Raw genomic sequence first — 18,853 nt, 5'->3', positions numbered from 1 at the left:
TCACGGGGTAGAAGGACTTGTCAAGGAGAAACGTTCTCAATTTCTTACCAAATTTTACTTTGCTGTCTATTAGACATTTTATAACACTCGCTAAATGATCAAAAATGTTTGCTGCAGCATTATGTACCACTTTTTATGCTTAAGACAACCTTAATGTGGCTTAATGAATGTCATTTTGCCTTTTGGTATTGTAATTATGTACCTCATTGTTCCTCTTGAACTATACTGCATTATTTACAACAAACTTAATCAGGGAATAAATATACTGTGAAGCAGTAGTTGGAACGCCCAACTCCTTAACAGATATCTACAAGATGATCATGGGAGAACACTGCATATTATTCTCACAGAACGTTTTTGCTCAATCGATACTTTCTTTCCTAAAGATGAGTTACTCCAGAACATTATACCATCTGACATTATTGAATTAAAATGTGTAAAATATACTGATTTGCCTCTCCCCAAGATTTGCAATGATTGTAAGCACAAATGGGCTGACCAAAGTTGTTTTAGGAGTTGGAAGATGTGTTTTCTCCAGTTTAAATTCCCACCAATATGGAACCTAAGAATTTTGAAGTTTCCATCCCACTTACTATTTCCTCACCATATGTTACTCTTATCATTGGTGTAATGCCTCTAGATGTGCAGAACTGAATATTTAAAATTGAGGGTAAGACCATTTGCAAAAAAAAAAAAAAACAGTCAATTATACTTTTAAGAACTTTGTTTGTCATTTCTTCTGTTTCTGCATGTACGCTTGGATTCATTACAATACTAGTGTCATCTGCAAAAATAACTAATTCTGCTTGTTGTATACTAATCGGAAGATCGTTTATATACGAGCGTTGGAACTTTAATAGTGGCAACTATTTATTTACAGCTCGTACAAAGTAGATATGTATTCCAAAGTTTTATTAACCTTCAAAGTAGACGCCAGCATTGTGTATTACCCGTTGCCAGTGATGTGGAAGTCGAATTATACTCTTAGCAGTGCCAGTTGTGTTCGAGCGGCGCGGTCTATTGCTCGACGAATTTGTACCAGCTCTGAAGCGAATGCCTTGAAATGTTTCCTTCACTTTAAAAACCGAGTTGAACTCACGAGGGCTTAAGTCAGGGGAATGCAGTAGATGATATAGCACTTAGCAGCCCCATCAGTCAAACAAATCAGTAACATCTTGCACTGTATGTGCTTGAGCATTGTCAATGTGTCATTACTTCTGTCTCTATGCTGTTCATTTTTGGAACACAACCTGCGACCAACTTACCGGCCGTCAAAGCCTACATTGTATGGTCAGCAAAGGTTCTTTGTCCATGTTGAATTTGAACTAATGACAACATAACCACTATACACCTGCTGTGGTTCACCAGTAAGGAGGGTGAGAGAGAAATTATGTGTTAACCTCTGGTTAGCGCTTGGAACGCGGGTTCCAGGCACGACGATTTCTCTGGCCCTGAGTTTCAGCTATCAGTGACGTGATTCCGTTCCTACTCTTTCTCGGACTTCGTTCCGATGCTGTAAAGCAACATCTTCTGAGCGCCTTGACTGGCTAATGATTTCACAAACCGATCTGGCCGAGCGCATTTTATTCTGAAATTTTCTTTTTTGTTTATGAAAGTTCATAGCTTAAAATTTAACGATCCCCGAAGAATGCCTTCACCCTGCCTGTCCTGGAAAGGTCGCTTCTGCACCAGTACACTTTCTTGTTATATTTTACTTTTATTTGACATTTTTGGGTTATGTATCCATTCCTTTGGCTCAACCGCAATACGTCAATGTTTACCATTCGTTAGTGTGACACCTTTACCAGGTAGGACTAATAGAAGAACATATGTCCAAGAAGTACCTGACCCACAGTTTAAAACAATTTGTGATGTGTTGGAGTACTTACATATAAAAAACAATGTACCGAGAGGATCTGTTTGTGTTCTATTTTGATTTACACAGAGATATACAGATCTCCATGTCCTTGACATGCCGTAGAGCTTCTCCGGCTTCCTCAATTTTACTGCTCAATTCATCGATAGTATTTTGGCAGCGTTGAGGCAAATTGCCTTGATTATTCCCCTTAGTGAGTTGTCTGGCGTGGTATCGACATCCCAGCCCGTATCATAACACGAAGTGCGTTCCTATTCAACTTTTGTGTGTAATGGAGACTTTTCTGTAGACCAGAAAACCTTATACTCTCTGCGTGAACTGAGATATGTTGCACAGTCGTCAGAAAATAATATTCTTGAGAGAGACATGGTATTTGGAAATTGCGCTGACAACTCACTGCTCCACCAATCAGTACAACGCGTTCAAAAAATGGTTGTTGTTGTGACATTTCTTATTCTTCATATCAATAGCTCCTAGGTATCAAGCATGAGAACAACTGTGGTGTTTGGCTGGAACGCTTAAATCACTTTAAAAATTGTGAGAACCGCTAATCTAGCTAGCTCTTTCAGTAACAAAAGGCATGCCATGCACATTGCAACAATTCACAGGCTGCTGATAAACGTTATCACTATCTTCTCTAATCGATTACAATTTCGACAATGTGCGATTATTAAAATAGGTAAGAAGGCTTCCACTTTATGGCATTAAACTGTTGACAGAGATGGAGTAGTACTGGTGACAGTTACAACACGGGGTACATTAAAAGACTGGTCGATCAGCTGTATCAAACTGTCTCCGCAGAACCAGTACGCCGTATACAGTTTCGTGTTGGTATTTGCATGGAGCATTTCCAGATGATGACTTTATGTAATTTCAAAGTGAATGTAATTGTAAATAGCTTAAGAAACTTTCATTCGGCATTTCTGGTGGCTTCTTTTTGATACATTTTCGTCGCTCCAGCGATTTAAGACCCGATTTTTTTAAAGATGAGTGTCAATTGGGGCGTCTAACAACGGCTGTTGCCAAAGAATGTTTGGAAGAGGACGTATCCAGCGTCAACTCTCTCGAAGTTCACAGCGGATCCATAATCTAAGCGAGAAACAGAAGGTGTTAATTTTATACTTCTATCACAGACACTTGCGGCGAGTCTTGACATGGGGAAATCCTCGTCAGAGAGGTCCGCCGCATGAGGGTCTTGGGAAGAGATTCCAGTGGTAGTTTCCCGTTGCCTTCCACTGATGATGATGAAACGATGATGGGGAAAAAATCTCCGACCCAGCCGGGAATCGAACCCGACCCCTTTGGCGTGACATTCCGCCACGCTGACCACTTTTTTTTTCGTTGTTTATCGTTGTGTTTGGTCGTTGCGAACGTCACATGACATCCGTTCATGTTCGTTGTTGATTCTTTCACTCAGCTTTTTATTACAGATGCCAACCAGCTCTCTGACCGAACACGCTGAGCTATCGTGTCGGCATCACTCAGCTATCGGGGTGGACATCACAGACACTTGATGGATGTTATTTTCGCACGTCAAACTCGATATTCAACGTCTAAGAAGCTTGAGTAGAGCAGTTTCATCTGAAACGAAGCGATAGCCATTTGAGTTGTGATGAGGACATTGCATATGGACAAATGAATGCTGTGCGCTGTATGTTGCAGTGATCACATCGTTATGGTTATACTTTCACTTGGATGTTGAGAGAAAACTGGTAGACTGGTGTACGCCCTCTTGTTCGCTTCTAAAACCTAAAGTAATAGCATGAAAGACGTACTGCAAGGGATCTTACTGCTTCAGACAAAATACATCCAAAATACAGGTACTTGTTTTGAAGCCCAAGTACCGCTTCAACTCTTGTAGCGTACATCTATGACTATCATTCATCATATTTTAAAGGACATGCCTAGTCGCTGAAAACACTCTTCTCTATTTCGTGCTATTCTCTTTATTTCTGGAAAATTTTGACATAGTTATCTCCATAGACGTCTAATATTTTCTTTCTTGCCTTGCCCCTCGCCCGCCATTGGTTATCTTTCCCAAAATGGCGTTATGGTCCAAAGCCCAATTGTAAATGCGTGTGAGGAAGGAGTAAAAGAAAGAAAAATAAGGGCAACGACTTCATTGACGGATGAGTGTGTCAGTCTCAATAGCAGAAAAAGTGGAAAAAAATTTCTTACCAGTGATGGAAGCGGTGCCACAAGTATCGCCAACACGCAGAATACACCGGCTATCAAACTTAATAGTGACATAATATTAATCGGCGCGGTCGGGATGGCTTGAATGGTAGTAAACTGCAATGTTGAACGCAACGCGACACCACCACGTTGTTTACGAAGTACAGCAACCACGGAGAGTGCAGATCTTTCACCGTGTGATTTATTTCCATTTCCCTTTCCAAAAGCGATAAAAAATATTCATCAGCATTCTTTATAGTCTTCATAAGTGGATTCGTCTGCCTTGGAAGTGTTCGTGAACGACCTGTAGTAACAAGACATGCCGTGTATCCTCCAGTAGTAGGTTTCAAATAATGTACCGGTGCATGTAAGTTCGAGATGACTGCTTTCAGGAGACAAAGTTTTTAACGGTTGGCATTGCTTCTAATAACTTTCAGTAAATTCACTTCACTGACAATGCCATTCCGACCATAGTGGTTTGCTGCATCTAAACGAGGCTCCCACAAGTCTGTCCCTTAGAGCAATTAATGAGTGTTGTAGTAGGACATTCATTAGTTGCCGGTGTTTGCCGTAAAGAGCTATCGGGCGCAGCCATCTACGAGCGCCTGGCGTGCGCCTCTGAACGTGACCAAGGTGTGGCAGGAGCGTCCTTGAGAATTCGCCGTCCGCTCTCCCTTTCGCTTTAGCTTGATCGACATGAAATGAGCGCCCGGCGAATCTAAATGTACATTCAAGGTCGTAATTATAGCCACGCACAGGAAAGAATGTCACCCCACGGTCACGTTTAACAGCATTCTAAGTCAAAAACAACTGCTACGCTTTCCCAAGAACGTTACGCTACATTAGTAACATGGTTGAGTTCCTACAGCCACTGTAAACATCTGCTTTATTATTTGTGGTGCTCCTCTTCAGCGTTGTTACGAGAAACAGTGTCGGTATTCGCCATTTCTTTACTCAGGCATTGAGCTGTTGAGAAGCAACAGCGAGAGTCTAAAATAATCAACTTAACTATACAAACATTAAAGTTTAGGGAGAACAAATAAAAATTCATTTAATGGATGCATTATAGTTCCGTCAGAGATGACAAATGATTTGTGGAACCACATCAATGGAGTGGAGAGTGTATTCAAGACAGATTATAAAATAAACATGAATAAAAATAAAGAAAATGATAGTGTAGTCAAATCAACTGAGACGCTGTTGAGGGAATTAGGTTAGGAAATAAGGCAATTAATTTGTTTGCAAGTTTTGCTTGCAGAATATTAAAATAACTGACTAGTGGCATAGGGGACAGAATATAAAATGTAAATAGGCAACAGCAAGTAAAGCTTTGCTGAAAAGAGATGTAGCAGGTGGACATAATTGAACCGACAGTGTTTCGATTACTGTAGTGCGGGCTGTATACATTGCAGAATTATGAATGTTCATTAATTGGTGTTATTGTGAAGTATGCCGGAAAAAATAATAGCTCTGCTTTATGTCATGAAGACAAAATATGACCGCCGGCCGGGGTGGCCGAGCTGTTCTAGGCGCTGCAGTCTGGAACCGCGCGACCGCTACGGTCGCAGGTTCGAATCCTGCCTCGGGCACGGATGTGTGTGATGTCCTTAGGTCAGTTAGGTTTAAGTAGTTCTACGTTCTAGGGGACTGATGACCTCAGAAGTTAACTCCATAGTGCTCAGACCCATTTGAACCAAAATATGGCGCTGTAAGCATTCAGAAAGTCAGATGTCTCCTTTGACGTCGGTATGTTCTGGATGCCTTGTTCAAAACGTAAAACGGGTCTCGGTGTGCAAATAGAAAATTCGTGTGCAACATGTGAAAAGATGTTTTCTTGCTAACTATTACAGTTTTTTTTCTATCAATATGGACAATGCTTTGACAAAACGACTAATTAAATATTTTTTCTGGAGTGTCCTGCAAATATGGTGCTGAAACGTGGGCACTGAGGAAGAAAGCCAAGCAACCCTGGAGGCTTTTGAAATGTGAACACGGCGGACGATAGAAGGAATAAGTTCGATAGAAAGAGTGAAAAACGAAGAGGCACTCAGAAGAGTGGGAGAGCAAACAAATTACTGGATTTGATGAAAATGAGGAAAACAAAGTGGATGAGGCAAATAAAAGAAAGGAGGGCCTTATAAAGACAGTGTTAGATATATGGAAGGGAAGAGGAGGTGAAGGACAAAGAGATTTCAGATCCCGGATGATGTGACAGACGGCAGCGCATAGAGTGGCATTAAGAAGGAAGCAAAGGATGGCAGGAACTGGAAACACAAAGTACCTGCTAATTTAGCGGAAAACTGGTAATTACAGTTTATACATAGCTGCTGCAAAAATCGGTCACCATAAGAAATTTACAATTTAGTTACTCTCTCATCTGTGACGGGAGAACCCCCAATTACCGTACGCCACGCAGCAATATTTAGAAAACGTAGCACGTAAAGTTTTATTAGCGGTTTCCTTCTCAGATGCGCTGCAATTTCGCACAGTATTCCCAAAACGGTACTCCACTGATTACGCTTTCACTGCAACTGCCGTTGCATAATCATACCTTCTTCCCGCGCACTGACGCTCCTCGTAAGCGCATGACGAAACTTGTACGGATCCCGTACGTTCAAGTCGGTAATCAACAGATGCGAAAATTTTATAGTCTACAGTATTTCGTTTAACAGCGTAGCGCCTGCGACAATCACTTAAATGGATTTATGGTAGCCAAAACACGGGCGTGCGTAAGACACGGATCTGCAACTCCATTGTTTTGTTGCTCCTTTTTAATTTCTGCAGTGGAGTAAAACCTTTAAGTTCTCGTTCAAATGGTTCAAATGGCTCTAAGTACTATGGGACTTAACATCTGAGGTCATCAGTCCCCTAGACTTAGAACTACTTAAACCTAACTAACCTAAGGACATCACACACCTCCATGCCCGAGGCAGGATTCGAACCTGCGACCGCAGCAGCAGTGCGGTTCCGGACTTAAACGCCTAGAACCGCTCGGCCACAGAAGCCGGCTCAGTTCTCGTAAAATGGTTCCTGTGTTGACCATTCATTAAAATAATGTATGAGACTGGTCTGCTGCAGGTCTGCACTACCTGGTAGAAGGTATCTGGACACCCCTATGTATTGTGGCATTGACAACTAGATATCACTAAGTGCAGACAGGCCAATATATACTACTGTCCATTAAAATTGCTACACCAAAAAGAAATGCAGATGATAAACGGGTATATATATTATACTAAAACTGACATGTGATTACATTTTCACCCAATTTGGGTGCATAGATCCTGAGAAATCAGTACCCAGAACAACTACCTATGGCCGTAATAACGGCCTTGATACACCTGGGCATTAAGTCAAACAGAGCTTGGATGGCGTGTACAGGTACAGCTGCCCATGCAGCTTCAACACAATACCACAGTTCAACGAGAGTAGTGACTGGCGTATTGTGACGAGCTAGTTGCTCGGCCACCATTGACCAAACGTTTACAATTCTGAAATATCTGGAGAATGTGCTGGCCAGGGCAGCAGTCCAACATTTTCTGTATCCAGAAAAGCCCGTACAGGTCCTGCAACATGCGGTCGTGCATTATCCTGCTGAAATGTAGGGTTTCGCAGGGATCGAATGAAGGGTAGAGCCACGGGTCGTAACACATCTAAAATGTAACGTCCACTGATCAAAGAGCCGTCAATACGAACAAGAGGTGGGAGAGACGTGTAACCAATGGCACCCCATACCATCACGCCGGGTGATACTCCAGTATGGCGATGACGAATACACGCTTCCAATGTGCGTTCACCGCGATGTCGCCAAACACGGATGCGACCATCATGATGCTGTAAACAGAACCTGGATTCATCCGAAAAAATGACGTTTTGCCATTCGTGCACCCAGGTTCGTCTTTGAGTACACCATCGCAGGCGCTCCTGTCTGTGATGCAGCGTCAAGGGTAACCGCAGCCATGGTCTCCGAGCTGATAGTCCATGCTGCTGCAAACCTCGTCGAAGTGTTCGTGCAGATGGTTGTTGTCTTGCAAACGTCCCCATCTGTTGACTCAGGGATCGAGACGTGGCTGCACGATCCGTTACAGCCATGAGGATAAGATGCCTATCATCTCGACTGATAGTGATACGAGGCCGTTGATATCCAGCACGGCGTTCCGTATTACCCTCCTGAACCCACCGATTCCATATTCTGCTAAGAGTCATTGGATCTCGACCAACGCGACAAGCAATGTCGCGATACGATAAACCGCAATCGCGATAGACTACAATCCGACCTTTCTCAAAGTCGGAAACGTTATGGTACGCATTTCTCCTCCTTACACGAGACATCACAACAACGTTTCACCAGGTAAAGCCGGTCAACTGCTGTTTGTGTATGAGAAATCGGTTAGAAACTTTTCCTCATGTCAGCAAGTTGTAGGTGTTGACACTGGCGCCAACCTTGTGTGAATGCTCTGAAAAGCGAATCATTTGCATATCAAAGCATCTTCTTCCTGTAGGTTAAATTTGGCGTCTGTAGCACGTCATCTTCGTGGTGTAGCAATTTTAATGGCCAGTAGTGTAAAAGACGGGCAGTTTTGTGTTATAAGTAGAGAAATTGTAACAGTAGAATAGGTCGGTCAGAAGAAGTCAGTGATCTCGAACGTGGACTAGCCACTCGATGTCACCTGAGAAACAGATCCATCACTGGCATTTCAACTCTTCTAAAGCTGCCCATCTTGAGCGTTGGTGGTGTGATTGTGAAGCGGGAACACGAAGGAACACCCATATACAAACTGAGAACAGGCAGACCTCATATGCTTACAAATTGGAATCGTCGAGCATTGCGGATGCTAACTGTAAAAAATTGCATGAAACCAGCACAAGAAATCACTTCAGAGTTCCAAAGCAGTACCAACAGTTCAGGTACCACAATGACTGTGCGTAGGGAGTTAAAAGACTTCCCTAGAATGGTGGAACAGCTCCTCATAAGCTACATATTTCTGTTGTCAGTGCTAAAAGACGCCACTGGACAATTGATGTTTGAAAACGACTGTTTTGGAATGTGAATCATACTACAGCCTGCAGCAATCCGTTGGAAGGGTTTGAGTTTGGCGAATACCCGGAGAACGTTATCTGCCATCACGTGTAGCGCCAACAGTGAAGTACGGAGGAGGTGGTGTTACGTTATGGGGGGTGTTTTACGTGGTTGGGGTGTGATTCTGTTATTGTGCTGAACAAAACGCTAAATGCGGCTGGATGTGAACAATTTGGAAACGATTACCGTTTGTATCAACGTGACAGCGCACTCTGTCACTAAGCAATGTCTGTGAGGCAAAGTTTTGTGACCTGTAAGGGACTGAGTTGGCCACAGTCACTACCTGAACCCAACAGAAAACCTTTTGGATGATTTAGAACGTTCTCCTAGCTCTAAACCCCAGCGTCCAACATCACTGCCTGCTCTGGTTTCGGCACTTGGGCTGCCGTTCCTCTACAAACATTCTACAAACTCCTCTTTGGCTGTGTCCTCAGCAGAGTTGAAGCCATCATGAAGACGAAGGGTTGACACACCCCAAACAATGGCCACATATGTACGTCCGGATACTTTTGATCAGCCAAGATATTCACCTACCGCAAGTAGTGTGTTCACATAGTTGAGCCACCGAACCACAGGCTGCAGTCCGCAGCTCGTGGTCTCGTGGTCCCGTTCTCGCTTCCCGAGCACGGGGCCCGGGTTCGATTCCCGGCGGGGTAAGGGATTTTCACCTGCATCTAGATGACTGGGTGTTTGTGTTGTCCTCACCATTTCATCATCATTCATGAAAGTTGCGAGTTTGGAGTGAGCAAAGGTCAGGAATTTGTACGGGCGCTGATAACCGCGCAGTTGAGCGCCCCGCAAACCTAACATCATCATCATCATCATCATCATCATCATCATCATCACAGGTTGTAATTGTTAGGGCGCTGCACACATTCGAGAGAGGAGGAGTTCAGATCTCCGTCCGCCCATCCAGATGTAGGTTCTGCGTCATTATCCCGTTTCTTGTACATCGACGAAACAATATGGGAAGTTAAAGATAATTTTGAAAGACTGAAAAGGAGCAGACATTGTCTTCCTGACCTGGTGTAAGAAGGACTTAAAATGGCTCTGAGCACTATGGGACTTAACTTCTGAGGTCATCAGTCAAGGATTTAAAAGATATGTTTTAAGGGACGGACAAGATACACACCAGAAAATATGACTTAAGAGTAAATAAAAGAAAGACGAAGTGATGAAAGTAATGAGGAGTTGTAAAAGCAGAATAACGGCTTGTTTAACATCAAAACGGACGAAGTGAATCAATTCTGCCACACTACCTAATCAAAAGTATCCGCACATCTATTAGTAGACATTAATGTGAGGTGTGTGTCTGAATGTCTGTGGGGGGAATGGCAGGCAGCTCTTCCTCATGAGCCGAAACCAGAGATATCACTAGTGTCGGAGGCTGCAGTCTGGAGTGAAGTCGGCGTTCAGACTCATCCTAAAGGTGTTCCACTGGACTCAGATAAGAACTGTGAGCGTGCCAGTCCATTTAATAATTGTTATGCCCCACAAACCATTGCTTCACAGATGCTACTTTATGACAGGTTGCGTAGTTAAGTAGATACGAACAGTCGTCGCCTGCAAACTGTACGCATTACACAATGCTGTAAACTATGTTCACAGCTTTACAAATTTAGCGTTCTCTTAAGAGCAATAAAGGGTCCACATTCTAACCTCGAAAAACACTCCCATACCGTAACACCTCTTCTGCACTTCACCGTTGGTACTAAACAAGGTGACAGGTAATGTTCTCCGTGCATTCTCAAAAGCCAAACACTCCCGTCATTACCACAGAGTGTAGAGCGGTGCAGCACTCCAAATCACTCGTTTGCAGCAATCCAGTTTCCAGTGGCGTCACTCTCTACGCCACCTCAGGCGTTGTTTAGCATTGACAACAGAAATGTGTGACTTTCGAGGAGCTGCTCGACCGATTCACACTAGTGTTTTTAAGTCGCTCCGCACAGTCACTGTACTAGCCTGATAGCACTTTGCGAATCACGAGTGCTTCCTCCCTCTCATTTTATGCGATTTTTTACTACCGCCCGCCGATATGCTCGATGGTCCCTGTCCCTCACTACATGTCTGTATTGTCGTGGTTTATCTCTGGTTGTTCCTTTGCGTCTCCACTTCACAGTCACATCAACAACACGGTGGATCTGCTACTGAGGTGACATCTGATGACTAGTCCACTCTGGTAATCACTGAGCTCTCTTAACCGACCCATTTCGCTGTTACACCTTCTCTACTGACGACAGAGTACTTCCAGTCTCCTTCTACGCTGGCGCGTCCGTTTCTCGTTACGCCTGGTGGTCAGTTCCGCATTACACAGCGAAATACGGATACTTTTGATCATTGTATCTAGGAACCACAAGTAAGCCATAAAGTTTTAGTTATCACCTCCAAAAAATTAAGATCCGTAATTTTTTATTTATTTATTTGTAGATACGTATCGGCAGTCCCACTACACATAGAAATCTTCACATCTCAATGCCTAATATCGCCGATAGAGGAGCTAAAACTAAATGCCGCTGTCGACTGAAAAAAATCTATGCTGAACTTGTTAAAATACACTCCTGGAAATGGAAAAAAGAACACATTGACATCGGTGTGTCAGACCCACCATACTTGCTCTGGACACTGCGAGAGGGCTGTACAAGCAATGATCACACGCAGGGCACAACGGACACACCAGGAACCGCGGTTTGGCCGTCGAATGGCGCTAGCTGCGCAGCATTTGTGCACCGCCGCCGTCAGTGTCAGCCAGTTTGCCGTGGCATACGGAGCTCCATCGCAGTCTTTAACACTGGTAGCATGCCGCGACAGCGTGGACGTGAACCGTATGTGCACTTGACGGACTTTGAGCGAGGGCGTATAGTGGGCATGCGGGAGGCCGGGTGGACGTACCGCCGAATTGCTCAACACGTGGGGCGTGAGGTCTCCACAGTACATCGATGTTGTCGCCAGTGGTCGGCGGAAGGTGCACGTGCCCGTCGACCTGGGACCGGACCGCAGCGACGCACGGATGCACGCCAAGACCGTAGGATCCTACGCAGTGCCGTAGGGGACCGCACCGCCACTTCCCAGCAAATTAGGGACACTGTTGCTCCTGGGGTATCGGCGAGGACCATTCGCAACCGTCTCCATGAAGCTGGGCTACGGTCCGCACACCGTTAGGCCGTCTTCCGCTCACGCCCCAACATCGTGCAGCCCGCCTCCAGTGGTGTCGCGACAGGCGTGAATGGAGGGACGAATGGAGACGTGTCGTCTTCAGCGATGAGAGTCGCTTCTGCCTTGGTGCCAATGATGGTCGTATGCGTGTTTGGCGCCGTGCAGGTGAGCGCCACAATCAGGACTGCGTACGACCGAGGCCCACAGGGCCAACACCCGGCGTCATGGTGTGGGGAGCGATCTCCTACACTGGCCGTACACCACTGGTGATCGTCGAGGGGACACTGAATAGTGCACGGTACATCCAAACCGTCATCGAACCCATCGTTCTACCATTCCTAGACCGGCAAGGGAACTTGTTGTTCCAACAGGACAATGCACGTCCGCATGTATCCCGTGCCACCCAACGTGCTCTAGAAGGTGTAAGTCAACTACCCTGGCCAGCAAGATCTCCGGATCTGTCCCCCATTGAGCATGTTGGGGACTGGATGAAGCGTCGTCTCACGCGGTCTGCACGTCCAGCACGAACGCTGGTCCAACTGAGGCGCCAGGTGGAAATGGCATGGCAAGCCGTTCCACAGGACTACATCCAGCAACTCTACGATCGTCTCCATGGGAGAATAGCAGCCTGCATTGCTGCGAAAGGTGGATATACACTGTACTAGTGCCGACATTGTGCATGCTCTGTTGCCTGTGTCTATGTGCCTGTGGTTCTGTCAGTGTGATCATGTGATGTATCTGACCCCAGGAATGTGTCAATAAAGTTTCCCCTTCCTGGGACAATGAATTCACGGTGTTCTTATTTCAATTTCCAGGAGTGTATTTCTGGACGTTCTGCCGCGTCATCTTAAAAACACTTAAATTGCTAAAAATACTATAAAAATAACTGACGTTTTAGTCTTGTTGCCTTCCTCATGGGCTGGACTATGCAGCTGCGACGAAGCCGAAACGTCGGTTATTATAGCACTTTACGTATTTTATAAGAGGACAGAATAGTACACCCAAGAGTATTTTAATGAGAATGACACCGACCGCGGAAACCTACGCATTTTTAAATACATTTTGTCTTTGTGAAAGTATGCAACAATGCACCAGCAAATAACACAGTGGTTAGGTGACGCAGAAGCATCCAGCGTGGTAATAAATGTCTGAATGACGAAGAACGAAGTGGCAGACGATTTGTCATTGAAGAACCATGAATAAAAGGAGAGACTGATGCCCAGGTATCACAGTCGAGATTACAACAGCAAAAATTAAAATCAGCCACGGATTAGTTTTCAGCATATTGCACGACGTGCATTGAACGTGAGAAAGATTGCCTCTCACTGGGATCCGCCAGTGCGCACACCTCCAATTCATTCTGCACTGGTTACCAAATTTTGGCATATTACCCACTTTCTCCTGCCATTGCGTCCAATGTCTTCTATTTCCACGGACGAAAAAAACTTCCTTCAAAGGCATTTTGAGAATGTCGACGAGGTAAGTTTCGTGGAGCAGCGTTTCCTGAACATCCAAAATGCAGATTTCTACAACCGAGATCTCCGCCAAGTTATCCATCGATGGGAAAAATTTGTCGTATTGAAGGAACATTGCATACATGGAATATTTATAACACGATCACCAAGTTTCAAGGTCAGGGCTTGATTTTTTTCAATGTGATACAACATTATAACCACTGTGTCTAATATCACACAAGGTGGCTTCAGCTACCATGCCACTGCGTTCATTCTCTAGGACAACGCATCATCTTACACAGGCCTTGTTTACTTATGACACAAGCCGAAGACAAAATCCGAATCCAGCTGTCAGGTTTAGATGTAAGGCCTGAATCGATTTCGCTACCTCGATGAAACGCCTGTTCTATGTTAGTGATGCATGTAAATCAACTGCCCGTTTCGTCAGCGCGAATAAGTGTGGTTATCAGCACCTTCGCAATATTTTAATTAAGCAGAGAGTATGGTGTCTTTATGAATGTCAGTGAACGCGTAAGGAGAAGAAAGCGAAGGAACAGACTGTACAAAAAGACATGTTTAAACATCGTATATACCGCAATGAATGCGTTCGAAACTGTTTTATTAACCCAACTAAGTTATGCACGTTACAGGAAAAAAGGATGAATTGGTCAATGGTCGAAGATTGTTGTTAAAAGGAAGTAAAACGCTGGATACCCAGACAAGTTTCAGTTACGGTAGAATGTTTTTATGATGAGTGAATATGGACTGTGCAAGAAGAGCTCGGACAACTACAATCGAGTTTCCAGAATCGATATTGGAATGCTTACATGACCAACAAGGCGTGGTACTGGGCTACTTGTTTATGAAAACCAGATACATAAGCCGGCCGGGGTGGCCGAGCGGTTCTAGGCGCTACAGTCTGGAACCGCGCGACCGCTACGGTCGCAGGTTCGAATCCTGCCTCGGGCATGGATGTGTGTGATGTCCTTAGGTTAGTTAGGTTTAAGTAGCTCTAAGTTCTAAGGGACTGATGACCTCAGAAGTTAAGTCCCATACTGCTCAGAGCCAGCCAGATACATAAATGTAGCAGCACACACTAAGCACTTTACCGAGATAGATAGAGCAGTGGTTCAGGAACGTGTTCCGCAGATGCGAAGAATGGGGATTAGCTTCCACGCGGTTTCCCTAAATCACTTAAGATTACTGGAATGTTTCGTTAGAAAAGATACTGCCTATTTTCTGCTCCCTCCTCATGCAGTAAGTGCTTGTTTTCCTGATCTCGTTGTCAAAGCAATGTTAAGAACTTAATCATCCTTCTTTTCTTTCACAAGCATTTCGTAAGGTTTACATTAGTTTGGACTACTGCCTCTGATAGAAAAACATGATTCATAACTCTTAGAGAAGAAGGCACTTAATAGTATCCCTCTGCCTACTCTTTCTGTCTGTCAATAGATGATTGTGCGGCATCTAATGTTATGCAGAAAATACTCCGTTGCGCTTGCCAAGTGTAAGTTGATAGTTTTTCAAATATTTGTCTTTATAACATAGTGATTTGTGTGCACGCAGGTCAAAAGCTGCTTCGTGAGCGATTATTCTAAGCAGAATGAGAAGAGTATGTCATTAATATACTGAAAGTGTGCTAACGTCTAGACAAAGTGCGAGAGATAATAAATAGATTGAAGAGTCGCGAACCAAGTCTATGGAAGTACTTTTCGGAGAAAAGTATATTAGAGGACTGAAAGGAGAAGTAAGTGGGGAAAACTGTAGAGGGAGACGAAGATTAAAACTTCTGAAAAAGGTTACTAAGGATGTAGAGATGAGCGAAGGACGTAGAGATGAATAAATTAACGCAAGATATAACTAGGTGGGGTTTTGACTGTCAGGTTAGTCTAAACAAGTACGGTTCGATTCCTGCTTGGTAAGCAGATCTTCTGTCAGTCATCGTGACTTTCACCTCTAATAATCCTGTGAGAATGTGGAAAACTTAGTTATTCGAGAAAAAATATAGGTTCCATGAATACCTGGGTAAGTCTATCAACGGTCAGAAAAAGGCAAGGACACATTACTACCAATAAGATAATACATGGTAAGACGTTGTATTCAAATTCTTATTGACACTATTACTTTGAGCATATTGGTTACATTAAGAAGGCGATACAATTGCACAAAGCAGAGCGGACTTAACAGGCGCAAAATGCAGGGAACGCAAGATTATCTACAACATATACAGGAACGTAATCGAAGTTATAACAGCCGAAGATCATGTAGCAGTAGTTGAGTAGGGAGTGAGACACAGTTAAGGGTTATCCCTGATGTTATTCGACATGGACATTGTGTGGGAAACCGAGGACAAATTGAGAAAGGGAATTAAAGATCACGGAAAATAAATAAAAACTTTGCGGTTTGGCAGTGACATTGCACTTCTCACAAAGACTTCAAAGTACTTGGAAAAGCAGCTGAACGCACTGTACAGTGCCTTGAAAATAGATTATAAAACTAACGTAAAAAAAGTAATACCAGCGTAATGGAGTGCAGTTATTCTAAATCAGGGGACTACGAGCGATTTTGATAGAGAAATGAGACGCTCAAGGTAGCAGATAAGTTTTGCTATTTGGGCTCCAAAATGAAAGTGACGATCGCCGAGGTAGAGCAGATTTAAAATGCAAACTGGGAATAGCAAGCAAATCGTTTTTTTAAGAGACACTTGTTAACATCGGATGTAAGCGTAAATGTTAGGATTTTTCGTTCTGAAGTTATCCGTTTGGAGTGTAGGCTTGTACGGAAATTAAAGGTGGACGATAAACAGTTCGGACAATAAGAGAAAGTTTTGTCCTAAAGATTAGATGGTTAGATCGGATAAGTAATGAGGTTCAAAATGGCTCAAATGGCTCTGAGCACTATGGTACTTAACATCTGAGGTCATCAGTCCCCTAGAACTTAGAACTACTTAAACCTAACTAACCTAAGGACATCACACACATCCATGCCCGAGGCAGGATTCGAACCTGCGACCGTAGCGATAGCGCGGTTCCAGACTGAAGCGCCTAGAACCGCTCGGCCACAACGGCCGGCAAGTAACGAGGAAGCACTGGGTCAAACTGAGGAGAAAAGTAACTTATGGCACAACTTGACTGAAAGAAGCGTTCAGCTGATAGGAGATATCATGAGGCATCAAAAAATCGTGGAAAAGTTTTCGATGCCGTTAAGCCACAATCATACAATACTTTCTAAAGGAGTAAACCGCCATTTGACTGCGAATTATTATATTTATCTTTTGTATTATCCAGATTTCGGCTTTTATGCCATTATCAAATACAATGTTACAAGTTGTTAGAGCATTATTAAATTATATTGTAATATGTCTTTATATTCGATGAATTATTCTGATACAATTCTGCCCTTGAATGACGTTTACTAATTTTCTGTCTTCATACTCGCAGAATCCATGCGCAAAGTAGTTTCATACAATAGCTATGCCATGAGCGCATAATTATTCTTTGTAGTACTGTCTCTGGTGGTTGTTAGAAAAAAGCTTCCGAGATTGTCTTCGTGCCGATTAGCCTGAGAATTGTTTGAAGAATTGTAATCTGAATATTGAGATTTATGACAAAAGATAAGTGATACGAAATTGTACGATTAAAAGCGAAATATATATATATATATCCTTCATACAAACGGTGTGTAACAATTTACATTATTTGACATTTGAGAATTAATGATATTCATCGATATATTGCGTAGTTGTTAATCAGAAGGGAACATCCGAAAGACTGGATACGAACCTGCATTTAATAATCCAAGAGCTCCATAACTTCTTCGGAAGGTTAGACTTCATCAAAGCCAAATATCCGCTTGATCTGAGGTCTCCCGACTGATTATACAACGCTCCCAAAAATACGAGGCTTTTTTTTTGTACAGATTAGCAGACTGCCGCAAAGCACGAGCCTGCAGAGAAGAAGAATTATCGCCTGATTTCATTCTAACAAGTAAAATTTCTGAATCATTTTGAGTGACTGAGTTATGACTGTGTTTCCTATTATGAATGATTGATTGCTCGAACGAATTGAGAACTACATAACTACATAATTACATAGAGAGGAGGAAAAATTACAATATCTATTAAGGCAGTCCAAAGCAGGTAACAAGGCCAGCATATGTCTATGAGGTGTGCCAGCGTTTTTTACCTGCTTTGGATAGTCTTAACAGACGTGACTTAATAATAGTGCAAATGGCTCTGAGCACTATGGGACTTAACATCTGAGGTCATCACTCCCGTAGAACTTAGAGCTACTGAAACCTAACTAACCTAAGGACGTCAGACACATCCATGCCCGAGTCAGCATTCGAACCTGCGACAGTAGCGGTCGCGCGGATCCAGACTGAAGCGCCTAGAACCGCTCGGCCACAACGGCCGGCCCACTTAATAATGGTCTAATACCTTTTGCATTGCACTTTATAATGTCATAAAAGCCGAAATCTGGATAGTACAAAAGATAAATATAACAGTACACAGACAAATGGCGGTTTACTCTTTAAAAGAATCGTTAGTCTGATAATGAAGAGAAGTTTGTTGGTGGAGAGGTAAGGGTTGACACGGTTAAAAATTGTAGAGGGAAACCAGAGCTTAATGAAAGTAAGGGGAAGAGTCCTGGACAGGACAGAGCTGTGTGAGGCCAGTCTCCGTACTGCAGGGCACGTGCTGAGACGCGCTGGAACTCACCTGGAGAAAGCGCCATGGCGAGGACCGCGGCGTGAGTGCGCCTGGCGGCGGCGGCCGGCTTTTGTAGCTCTGCGGCCGTCTGCCCCTCCAGCGTCCGCAGAACGGCGCCGCACACCGCTGATTGGCCAGCACAGTCCCGCAGCCCGCACCGCTGCGAATTCTGCTCGCGGCTTTCCGGAACACTACCTTCACCTCCGTGTTGGCACAGATGTACGGAGACACCGCGAAAAATGCATACTTGAACATACACTACTGGCCCTTAAAATTGCTACACCAAGAAGGAATGCAGATGATAAACGGGTATTCATTGGACAAATATATTATACTAGAACTGACATGTGATTACATTTACATGCAATTTGGGTGCATAGATCCTGAGAAATCAGTACCCAGAG

General features: G+C 43.8%; 1 protein-coding gene across 1 annotated transcript in view; it reads right to left on the bottom strand.

Moving 5' to 3' along the window:
- Positions 1-18,503, bottom strand: part of LOC126100364 (protein yellow-like) — a 73,638-nt gene extending 55,135 nt beyond the window's left edge. Inside the window, exon 1 of the mRNA XM_049910974.1 lies at positions 18,459-18,503. Coding sequence (XP_049766931.1) covers positions 18,459-18,474 — 16 coding nt within the window. The 5' untranslated portion in view covers positions 18,475-18,503. The remainder of the gene's footprint in view (positions 1-18,458) is intronic.
- Positions 18,504-18,853: the final 350 nt, after the last annotated feature.

The sequence above is a fragment of the Schistocerca cancellata genome, chromosome 9 (assembly GCF_023864275.1).
Source record: "Schistocerca cancellata isolate TAMUIC-IGC-003103 chromosome 9, iqSchCanc2.1, whole genome shotgun sequence".
NCBI lineage: Eukaryota > Metazoa > Arthropoda > Insecta > Orthoptera > Acrididae > Schistocerca > Schistocerca cancellata.
This window is presented reverse-complemented; position numbering and strand designations above follow the sequence as displayed.